This window comes from Cardiocondyla obscurior, linkage group LG02 (genome assembly GCF_019399895.1).
Source record: "Cardiocondyla obscurior isolate alpha-2009 linkage group LG02, Cobs3.1, whole genome shotgun sequence".
Taxonomy (NCBI): domain Eukaryota; kingdom Metazoa; phylum Arthropoda; class Insecta; order Hymenoptera; family Formicidae; genus Cardiocondyla; species Cardiocondyla obscurior.
Window position 1 is genome coordinate 9,899,855 of NC_091865.1, and position 12,006 is coordinate 9,911,860.

At 42.2% G+C, this 12,006-nt stretch overlaps 1 protein-coding gene across 1 annotated transcript in view; it reads left to right on the forward strand.

Moving 5' to 3' along the window:
* Positions 1-7,625: 7,625 nt before the first annotated feature.
* The window catches only part of LOC139113078 (uncharacterized), a 59,906-nt gene continuing 55,525 nt past the window's right edge, over positions 7,626-12,006 (forward strand). The window contains exon 1 of the mRNA XM_070673967.1: positions 7,626-7,771. Within this exon, the coding sequence (XP_070530068.1) occupies positions 7,626-7,771 (146 nt within the window). The remainder of the gene's footprint in view (positions 7,772-12,006) is intronic.

Here is a 12,006-nt window from a genome sequence, read left to right on the forward strand (position 1 = left end):
GGCGAAGTAGCAACGAAATCGATTCTATCCGACACGGCCTTTTTTTTAGATCGTATACTTCGGCGAGACTTCCTGCTTTCTAAAGAGTAACGAAACGTCTTCCGATGCTGGCAAGGAATTTACGGAGCTCGAGGAGACTTGGCGTGTCTCAGGGGCGAGCGCAGCTTATGCATAGAGAGGTCGGTTCAACCTGGACGTGGTTAATGAGCTGTTAAGAGACAGGAGAAGAGCAAGGGCAGGCTCTTCGCCGCAAGTGGATCAGGACTTTTAAGAGAGCTGCCTGCGCCGACCGACTCGATCCAGCATCCCACAGTCGGACGGACCAAGTGCAACAACAACCGCAACGGAAGCAACGACGGCGCGATCCACCACGTTCCCGTGGATTTCCGAACGTAATCTCCCAGGTGCTCCCATCGATTATCCTCGCTTGCGAGGTATGTACGTTCTTCTAACCGCGCGTTAAAGATCCTTGCCGACTCCCGAGTCGTGCATCTCGGAATTGCCCTTGCGAGAAAGGTTTCGTTCGATTTCGCTAAGGCTTGCGCATTTTTCCATTAGGATGTTACGTGGAAACGAGCCGGGTGAGCCGCGAATTGCGCAACAGCCAGATGCCAGATGAATCCGCTCCGTATCCGGGATACTCTACGGTGGTGCTTGGGCTTGTTTTATGTTAATGTGAATTGATATGCCCGACTAATTCCCGTGAGAGAAGACTCGAGGTAAATTAACAATTGTGAATCTTTAATTGTAAATCAAATGTCTGGCTGAACTAATGGCACAGACCTTATCTATTATAGCTCGGATTTTAAAATAGGAAATTACAAAGTTAAATATTGAATTTAATATTGCTTCTAAAATATTCTACTTGCATAATGCTTGAGAAATAGAAGTACGCATTTTTTTCCGTTTAATTAAAATTAATTTAATAATTATTTAACGCAATCAAACAAAATAATTTTTGCAGAAATATTTTTTGTTGAGTAATATCAATGCTTACGAGGTGGTCAAAAGTAAAGTTAAAAAATTTTGCAACAGCGCAAAGCACTCGGAGCTCATATATTCAATTGTCTAAAAGGTTCTTTCGAAGATTAAACTTACTTAATATATACGAGCGGTCGTCTAACCGCGCGTTAACTTCACGAGTTTCCGAGTGAAGCTGCTCGAAGTTGCCCAAGAGGAAAATCTCGCTCTACTTTGTACAGCGGGATTGACTTTTACGAGTGAACGATGTAGTATGAGGAAAGGCGCTATCCTTTCTCACGGATTATCCCGAGAAGATCCATTCCTCATGCATTATAAGCAGACCGGGTTGTTATTAAAATTCAAGTAAATTCCGAAAGTTAAAGCATATTTCAAACCAATATATTAAAGAAAAAAGAAATATAAAGTTGAGTAATTACTTGTTATACAATTTATTAAGTATAACTTTATTAATTTTAATAATTGTAAATGTGATACGAGCTGCTATTTATTTATATTTAATGTGAACGTATTAAGCCTTCTAAAGTTTAATCAGTATATAATTTAAAAGAAAATATAATGGTAGCGCTCTAGTGAATAGAATGCTCTTCGTTCCTTACTTGCATGTATGTATGTACACTGAGAAGTAGATATGGCATTTGCCGCAGCGACGGTGGTTAGCGTACGACACTATCGTTATGTGCGTCGATCCTCACACGAAACCCATAATTAATATACCGCGAAGCGCCGGCCGCTGAGAACCACCGAGAATTGAGGGAGACAACAGTCCACTATTTCCTCCCCCGTCTTCTTTATCACCACCCTTTAGGCTCAACCCATGGGGTGGTAATCGAGAAGACGATGAGGAAAGGAATATTGTCGTATGCTATGCCATATCTACCTCTCAGTGTACGTACGCACTCAAGAATTCCATAAATGATGCAATTAATTAACTAATTAAGTTCTCAAGTAGTACACCGATTGAGATTAGTCATTAAAGAAATATTTCTGCAATTGAATTCGCTCGCTAATATGGGATTTAAACGAGTAAAATGCAAGTTTAAATTCGTTCAAATCAGATCGCGTGTCACGTAGAACGTTAATGTCGACCTAGGCCGTGGTACTTTTCAAGGTTTCGAGATGCCGCGACCTAACTGTGCAGAAAATCCGATACGCATATATCATATGTGTAGGTGTTCCCGAGTTGTGCGCTCTATGCTCAGGTGCTCCGAAAGTTCACACAAACTCCGAACAATAGGCCGTAAGAAGCCGTGATGCACTCCGCGGTATTATGTAGGCGCGCTTTGCCAAACTGCATCGTCACCGAGGCTATCGTGGGTTTCGATCGACCCCCATGCGTATTACGGAGCATAATCGCCGCCGCCACAAGGCTGCTGTCCCGTTTAACCCTCATTCGACAGAAAATAATGAGAAGTCGCACCGCGCAAGGGCGTGAACCGGGTCCCACCCGAGATTATTGGAGAAACTCGAGCAGTCGGTCGGATCTCATTCGAGGTAAAGAATGACACGATGTTATCGTCCATCTACGCGATATGGTCGCGGCAATAAAAGAAAGGAAAGAAAAAAAAAAAAAAAAAAAAGAAAGAAATTGCGAGATCTCTCGCGATGACTGCTTTGATTATCGCCGACATTGAAACTTGCCGACACTGGAAGCAGTGCGAGGCACCGTTTAACTGACGCGTTTTTTTTTTTCTTTTTTTTCAATGTTTCGCACGGCAATATCCTTTTAGTAATGCACATTTGTCGCGCTTAGTATCTGTCACTAAAGACCTAGATTAAAGGATAATGGAAAACGGAATTGCCTGTAAATCACTAACGGCAGATGTAACGGACATGGATCGGTTCGTTTGCTTCTTAGGACTAGCTGTATTCCATTGTCATTACATATACAAAGTGTTTGCTCGGTTTGACGTAAATTCTTGCAGATGAGTGATCCGGAAAATCATAGGCGTTTTCGTAAAATCGCTACGGTTGAATGTCAACAAGTGTACAGGCCGACTTGCTTCAGTTTACTCGGGGCTTTATACAGAAATATCGTACGTGTGATTTATCGCGCACGTTTAGATTTACGTTTCGATAACTTTTCGACAATTGCAGCCCGAGTGCAACGTTCAGAATCAAAGTTCAAGTCCCAGGCGCTCCTAAAAGTCTCGTGGTTACAGAACAATGCGGCATTTATTATCTATCTGTTGAGCGTTTATTATCTTTCTCTTTGATTTACGGCGGTGCACGCACGTTATCCGATTCATTTCACGCAACGGATTAGCGTTCCGCGAATTAATTTCGAGCCTCACAAGGAAGTCGCGGGCTCCGCGCCGCAGACGTATCGTCAAGAATAAGAATGCGCAGTCGTGGAAAGAAGATTCAAGATTGCAATTTTCTGGAACGCGGCAAGTTTCGAGTGCGCACATCCGCGACGCATCACTTAACTTCCACGCATTCAGGATGTTTCCCAAAGCTGTTAGTGACTTTCGGGATGGAATGTTAATGAGCACGTTGAATTGCAGTTGCCGACAATAGAAAAAAAAAAAAGAAGCTTACCCGCGACCTAGATGTTTACCGATCATTATGAGATAATATTGATATTGCTAATACACTTATATTAAGGCTAATTACCTTAAATCATCCTAATATCGCGCATAATGGTAGCAGTATATGAGAACGGTGATTTCTTTATCAGCGATTACGGATTACGTCAGAGCATTCGACGGGATACCACAATCGCGCATCTCGTTAGAAGTTCTCACGGATAATTTCTTTTTATATGGCCGTGTTTACCGTTCTTCGGTTTGTTACGACCCTTTGAACGTTTGATTGGAGGAATATCTGAAAATCTGCGTATATACCTGTGGAGGAATAACGGTTTTAAAAATTGTTCCGCGAAGAAGATTTAGGTGAGTTGCACAATCGAAGATAAAGGAAAATGTATAATAAAAATTTAATAAAAAAAAAAAAAAAAATAGATAATAATAAATCATAAACCGTAAGTGATATAAAACATTCAATTTATGGAAATACATTATTTTGGAGAAATATATTAAAATAATTATTAGATGGATCATAGTATTATTCCAGCTTATCTTTTATTGATTAACGTATTTTCCGATATATTATTCTGTAAGCAAGCTAAATTTTTTAAAATTATCTTCCATTGTATCTCTTACCTTCTCTTTTTCTTTCTACGTGTGTGGATTACGTTAGACTCGGAACATCTTTAACGCGATCTCGTTGGTATGCCGCTTAATACGGTTTTAGTCAAGGAAGTAACGCAAGCGCTTACGTCTTCTTTCCTTGCCGCGCTTCGTATTCGGCCGGCTTTGACCCCTGCCCTCGCGAAATCATCCGTACTGCAATAATTTATCGCTACCAGCCCGTGTTCCCTGGTACTCCGGTAGGTACTTGAGGTGGTCCCTCAGATCTAGATCGCACGGCGAGGGAGTGAAACGCCGTTCCTCCGTAGCAGCCCTGGGAATCGAACCCGGAACCTTGACGGCTTCTTCTTCTCTTTTCGTACTTGCCGCATAGCATCTTCCTCGGATCGCGCAAAATACCGCCACGCAAGTTTCTCCCTGCCGTCAATTTCGTCAATATCGCTGGATATCGTTTCCCGTTATGCGAACGCGCAAACACGCGGGAGCCTCACTCGAAACGGCGGCGCCTCCGCAATATTCAATATTCTCCGCGCGTTTGCGTTGCATGGTCTTATTGTTTTTCGACTACTCATCATCGCTTCTTGTAATATGTACCTTCGTAAACGCCATTTTGCGAATAACACATCATATAACTTTGCATATAAGAAAATCTATGACGGGTTTCGTGCGCGTTGGCCAACTAATAACGTAAGGGTCAAAGTTCTTCGTGGGGTTTCAACTTCTGGGCTTGATAAACAAATTTTGTTACTATGTTAATTCGAGATGTGCCTGTCTCGCTGTGGAAAATTCGGATAATACAAGCGATCGAAATTGCTCATTGTGCTTCTCGTTATTTGTCGTTTAGATGGTATCGATGAGGTATTCTCGTTTTTGGCGACCGTCTCGCGAAACTACCCCTTGCAAGAAGCTCACCTCTGTGCCATTAGTTTCTCAAAATTTCACTGGGTTTTACTTCCCGTTACACGAGCATTTACACATTTGTTTCCTACGCCACACAGGCAGAAACACAGAGATTACACGAAATTCCGCATGAAAACCTAGCAATTGCGTTACTCAACGATTGTACTTCAAAAAAAAAAATTTTGTGTATATTTTTTTTTACGTTGTTAGTTTTCCAGAATTTATGCTTTAACTTACTTAACGATACCGTTGCATTTAGATCAATCAAAAACAAACTTATTAAAAAACTCTTAAGTTTATGTTTTAATTAAAAAAAAAATTATTTAATGATACTTTTATAATGATTAAAAAAAAAGTGTCAATAGGGATAGCGAGTTTGAATCTGTGTATTAAGTATCAGCTGTTCGAGTGGCAAGGCGGGATCTACCTCGGGAAAAGCATCCTTTCTTGCACGCCGTGGCCGCGGAAACGGCCTATTGCGGAATGCCTGGCGGTACTGCCACTTTGGCAATTTCCCTGCGGACGCCGATGCGCGGGATGCCGTTAGCCGAGTGCGAAGCGGAATCTTCGCGGAAACGCTTCGCGAAGCGACAGTAGTTCCTGCTGAACAATAGCCCTTTTTACTGCGGCTGAAAAGAAGGCGCTCGAGAATTCCTATTCTACTTCCATTTCCTCTTTTTCTTTTTTTTTTTTCTTTCCTCCGCTTTTTCCCTTTCTCCCGTCATCTTGCTCGCCGGTCTTTCTACCCTTCTTTCTCTCCTTTATGTTTCTCGTTCTCTCTTAAGTTTCCACTTCATTGTCCCTTGATACGAGCCGGCTTGAGTCCGTAGCCAAAAAACGCACTCAGGCGCACGAGACTTCTGCGACAATTCCGCCACGCGACGTGGCGCCCGCGCCGTTTATTTCCCGTGACAAACTAACGACCATAATCGCGAAACATTCATTCGATAATTGCCTCGTGATCTTACCGCGTGTAACGCGATGAAGTTTTAGCGACAATTGAATTATCTTGAACGTTTAATTGTCAATCAATTGGCAGGTGCGACAGAAACGATGAAGGCGAACGGTAAAATTTGTCGATTCGCAGTTTCATCGACAGCTGTAAAACGTATCCTACCTGAACGTACTTGCCTTGATATACGAAGCAATAAGAATATCGGAAAGAATGCACGCCGAGCGGCGCTTGCTGGGTTTTAAGAAATACGTTACTGTTATGCAATAAAGAACGACTTATCGTTCTGCGTATTGATGCGTGCAACATATGTTGCGGCGCCGTGAATCGCGGCATTTTCATATCAATATCGAGCGCCACGTCTCTCCCGACAATTATCATACCAGAGTGAAACGTCGGCGCATACATTACTGTATCATCGGGCTATTGCCGATGATACAGCTACCCTCCTTAACTGTACCGCCCATTACGATTAAATTTAAATCATCGGGAGACGGATGAAATAAAATACCAGACCGTAATATAGCGTTTCGCTACGAATTGAATATCGGGACGCGGTTATTGTTCGTCGCGATGTATCGCTCGATTTTCATAACGTTCCTCCGACACGTGTTACCGTTTCATCCTTCCGTATGCTCCGCGGAGAAAGTGATTATATGCGCTGGCATTAATTTCACAAAACGATGATTCGATAACGAGCGCAGCCGGGCCAATTATCGCCAATTCTGGATCAGTGTTAACTGCAATTTTCTTCTCCTGTTTTTCTTCCCCTGGTATTTTTACTGCAAATTGTTTTATTAAAAGAAGCGGTATACAAAATGTTTACGAGCACGCGCACTTGATTACCGTTCCGAGTATTTGAATATGTTAATTGAGCGCATTAGTTAATTTTCCTGAAATATAAGCAGGCTGCACCTTAAATTAAAGTATCATGGACTCTGTCGAAATGACAAAACTAACAAGTGTGGATTCATTATGCGCCTCTGCTTGATATAGAGATTATTAGAACTAATTAGAGCGCGCATGGAGGTCGCGAGGCCTAATTACTTTACTAATTAAAATAGTAAACCTTGTTTTATCTTAATTAATGTAAAGCAAGGAAAATCATAACGCGTTCGCATATCTTATCCGAACGTAAGCGGCAGTTTCGAAATCCACGCGGCACACTGCGCTCTTGTATTATATTGTACTATCTATACCATACTTGCCATCAACAACTTCCCTTTAATGCACACTTACGGAACGTAATGACATAATGGTTGCAGATTATTCAATTTCCACAACTACCGTGAAGCACAAAGACTTTCGCCCAAAGCCACGTATACCTTTGAGCCGCTCTGGGTGCATCAGGGGAGGAACAAGGGGCGGATGTCATGCCGCGGGAGAATATTAGAAGAAGAACACGGAGGAGGCGAAGAAGACAAAGACAAAGGCGAAAAAGATGAAGATGAAGATGAAGATGATGAAGAAGAAGAAGATAAAGGAGAAGAAGAATAGTCGCATTCTAGAATGTCGTGCTCCGATTGGTCATCGGTTGTGGGCAGCATGCCCTCGGATTGGCCCTAGGCGCGTTTCCCCACCTTGGTGGAAATTCACTTTTTACCATCGTCATTACAAAACTGACTGGCATCTCCTAGACCATGTCATTACGGTGCAGTGCTCCATACAGCGAGCATCCTCTCACGAAGCTATACCCACCACCACCACCTCCACCGCCGCCGCCGCCGCCGTCGCCGCCACCACCATATCACCATCACTACCGTCGCTTACCTCTCCACTACCACGAGTACATCACCGCCACCTCCACCGTAGTCATCACCGTCACCGCGGTCACCTTCTACTCTACGTCTCTACGCTCTCCACGTCCTTCTCCTCCTGATCTTCCCACCTTCCGCGACCGTGGAAGAAGAGCGCATTGCGGCCCACCGGCGCGGCGGTTATCTCACCAGAGTGTTACGGCCGGAGAATAGTGCGCAGACGTTGCTCTATTTCGGCTCTAGGCGCACTCACGTAGCCGACACCGCCGTGAGGTACATTCGCGCGAATCTCCGCGACCGTCCGTTCGATCTATCGCCGGGGAAAAAGGGAGAGGAGAGAAAAGAGAAAGAGAAAGAGCTCGGTGGATACTTGATCCGTGCGCGATCTCTACACTGTTCTCCACTATTGTCCGCGTTATCCTCGGGGAGTCGTCGCGCGCGGGATGTCCGATTGACTTTTCCGCAGTGGAAACGGATATCGCGCGTCGAACGCGCGCAAGTGAAGAAGGACCTGTCTTACGTACGGAGTGGTGAACGGAAACCGCGGCCGTGTACACGCTTTACGCGCACCTTTCGCTTTCTTCGAGTGATTTTGTGATTTCGTGATAAAGACCTCGGGTGATCTCGACAGAAACATCCAACTGGACAAGGGGTTGAAGAAGATCGTCGGGCAGAATGACTGGCGCGAGGATGGATCGGAAAATCACTTTGTAAGTAACAATTTTCATTTTCACACAGACGGTAGATAATTTGAAAATTGCGATTTAATGTTGCGATAACGTGCATCGGAGTAAATCTATTAACGAGATATATGCTTTACAATATAGTTTTATTTAACTCGCGCAATTTCATTACCAATTTCACGCCTATATATTTTTTTTTCGAGCAACAAGTTCTTATACGAATTTCGTGATAAATCCTTTCCCATTGTACTCGCCCTTATCGCAGCATTCGACATTGGCTCGGTATTATAATAATCCAGCTTGCAAGAGTTTTTACGGAAAATACTTAACGTAATTACAGTCGTCGCAGTCCGTCATTAATTATACCCCTGGGGCCGGTAAATTAAAATAATGCGTTTATGAATCCATATAATTTACCTCGATACCAAATCGTGGGTTGATCCCCAAGGTAGATTATTTTCCGCTATCGTATCAAGTACTGATTACCGACTAATTTACGTGAAGATCAGAAATATTACCCACCGCACGCGTTTTTCACGGACTTGGTCGCGATTCGCTACGCTGATACGAAAAAGCGTACTTCGTGCGCAAGAGAAGCTCTCTCAAAAATGTCTAATCGATTAGTTCGAAGCGGAACGGCAACATGTATCTGGTTAATCTATTATCCAGCTACTTGGTGGTAACCGATCTTCCGAGAAGTTATACACCGTCTCTTATACATCGACCTAAATAATAATTACTCCATTATACCATTTTCTTTCGGAAGGAACGTGGCACAGATACCATCTTCTCCCGTTACAAACTTAAATCAGTGTTACTGCTTGCATTTTTGCCACGTTGCAAGTAGTAGAAACTGCTATCATCCTGGCGCGCAGAACCTACCTTTTTTTTGCTCCAGACCTTTCATTTCGTGAAAAATATTCTTTTTTGTCAAATGTGCAGAAATAACTGCTACGTAAAAATTCCATTAAAATGCAGAACAAAAAATTGACTGAATAAATGAAAAGATTTAGAAGACAGGAAAATATTAATTTTATAGAAAATAAAATAGAAAAGTGTTACGTACTTTTTTAAATCGTATTGGAACTTTGTTCGCGTATAAAATAATAGTATGAAATAATAGCTCTATCGAGGGAATATACAGCATCTTTAATGCAGGACCTGTTTTAGAGTAGCATTACTTATTGCTAGGTTGGATATTCCACAGTAGCTCATTTCATAATTACTATTCACTATGTATTATCGCTTATGTCGGCAGATATAATACTCGAGAATTATTAATTATTAGTTATCGTGCCTCACCTATCATTTTGCCCCAGTTTCTCCTGAGTTCTTGCGCATCTTTGCCACGGCTTTTTATTGATATCAGCTAACAAACAATAATATCGGTATTTTTCATGTAAATATCTTACATCCGTTGATTAATTCACATTTTTAATTTTTTTTTTTAATCGACGAATTATCAAAAGTTTGATTTAAAAAACGAAATTATTATAGAAAAGAGGAAAATGTCTGGAATATTATATATAAAATTGTGCCAAGCGTTTTTTAAACTTAATTAAAACGAATAATCTGACGCGTTATTTCTTCTTCTGATGTATAGAGGATCTAAGCGCTCATTATTCGGGATTAGTAGAAAAAAAAAAAAAGATAGGGTTCCGAAGACGAGGTTGTTCTCGATCTCGCGATCGATCGTCGCCGGTGGATGGTTCACCGCGTACCATTCGAGCGCCGACCAATCAAACGGGACATTAACCACAGTGCTCGAGAGAATCGTGCACTGGTTTGCATGCACCGAGAAAGGAAGCGATCACGAGCGATCTAGCTACTCCGACAGTTGCTGATGTGCGTGCATTTGCTCATGCACACGCGTGCCATACAATGCTTGAATGCAACGGAATTGCATTTAGAACCGTAGCGTTTTCAATTAACTGTAAGGTATACTGCGCGGAGGGCTTCGTTTTACTGGAATTTTTGCTTTCGAGTTCCTACGGATTGTATAGACAGGTCCATTTATCTCTATAACGTTTACGTTGCTTTCTGCCATTTAATTTGAGCGAGAAAGCTTATTAAACAGGAGCGAATTAACGGCGCCGAGTGTAAATATACGCGAAATTATTAATTCACATCGTGGCGAACGTAAGATCCGATCGATGATACGTATTATGTGCGCCATTATACGTAATTGCAGTATTCACCGACCGCAGAAAAATTGCTTACGGAATAAGATATAATATTGATGCATCGATATATATATGCGAGATCGTGTCAGCGATATACTAACTATACATCACGATATATGAGTATGCACGTGACACATATGCGCAAGCAAAAATATACACGGAGAAATACCAGATCGTACGTAGTGTGGTTAATTTACAGCTAGTTGTGGAGCATGTATTTCTCCCGATCACAGTTCTATAAAGTTGTTGCCAATACATCGTGGATTATAATCGCGGAAATGCTCCAGTTTCCTCGATCACGAACGAAGATTGATGTAATCTTCTTCGTAACAGCCTTTGTTCGAGGCCTTTTCAAAATATGCTCACGATAGTCACTGTTACGTTAAAATGATTTCAAGACAATACAGAAAATATTTAAATTAAAAAAAAAAAAAAAAAAAAAATTATTCATAGAAATTTTTAATTTTTTTTAAAATAAAATTTAAGATTAATCGTTATAATAATGAAAAAGAAACAAAATGTTGTAACAAGAGTGATTTAAATAACCCACAAAGCTGAAAATAATCGCATTTGTTACGCGCCGTGTACTCTTCCGTTTTCTATGACGTTATTGAGAAGCGATCGTCTCATTTAATTGAACGATTAAATCTCGTTGATGTATCTTAATCTCGGTTTTACGAGCGCCCATCCGTGATACGTGCTGATTTTTCGACTCCGTTCGCCGGCGGGGATGATAGAAGGCGCCCAACGCGGAAGCTTTTTCACGGGTGACTCTACAGGAATGTTGTCCTCGCGCTTTACGATCTTACATCACAATAAATGTCGCGGTGCATATTCAAGTTCTGTTTGCGCGAGCTCCAATTTCATGCAGCGGTAACCAACGCCCACGGATCCGTTCGCGCCGATTTAGATCGTAATGAGGCGGAAGAGAAGACCGAGATTTTCCCCGGCGATCCGAATTTTACGAGCAATGTCATCGTTGCCGCAAGAAAAGCACGCGTGATAGCCAGCTTCGATTGGAAACACCGAATTAACGTGACTTCTCTCGCCGCTGCCACGCCCGCCTCATTATCCATCCGGGGCGTAATGAACGGTAACTCTAATAATCGCTAACCGCAGGTTAACGTATCATTGTAGGTTTTAACTGCGGGTTAATGGATTCCGTGCGCGATCTCATCAACATGTAGACGAGAGAAATCGTAACGATGTGCATGTGAACAATTTATGCCTACTTGTTTCCGTTCGTACATCAGTTCGTTCTATGGAAGGAATCAAACTGTAAAGAAGGCTACATTGTTGGCTGGATCCTTGCCAAAGAAATTATAATTAAAGAAATATGATATCGCTAAATTTGCGTATGCACACCTTAAGATACATACATTCACAGCTCGTTGCCAA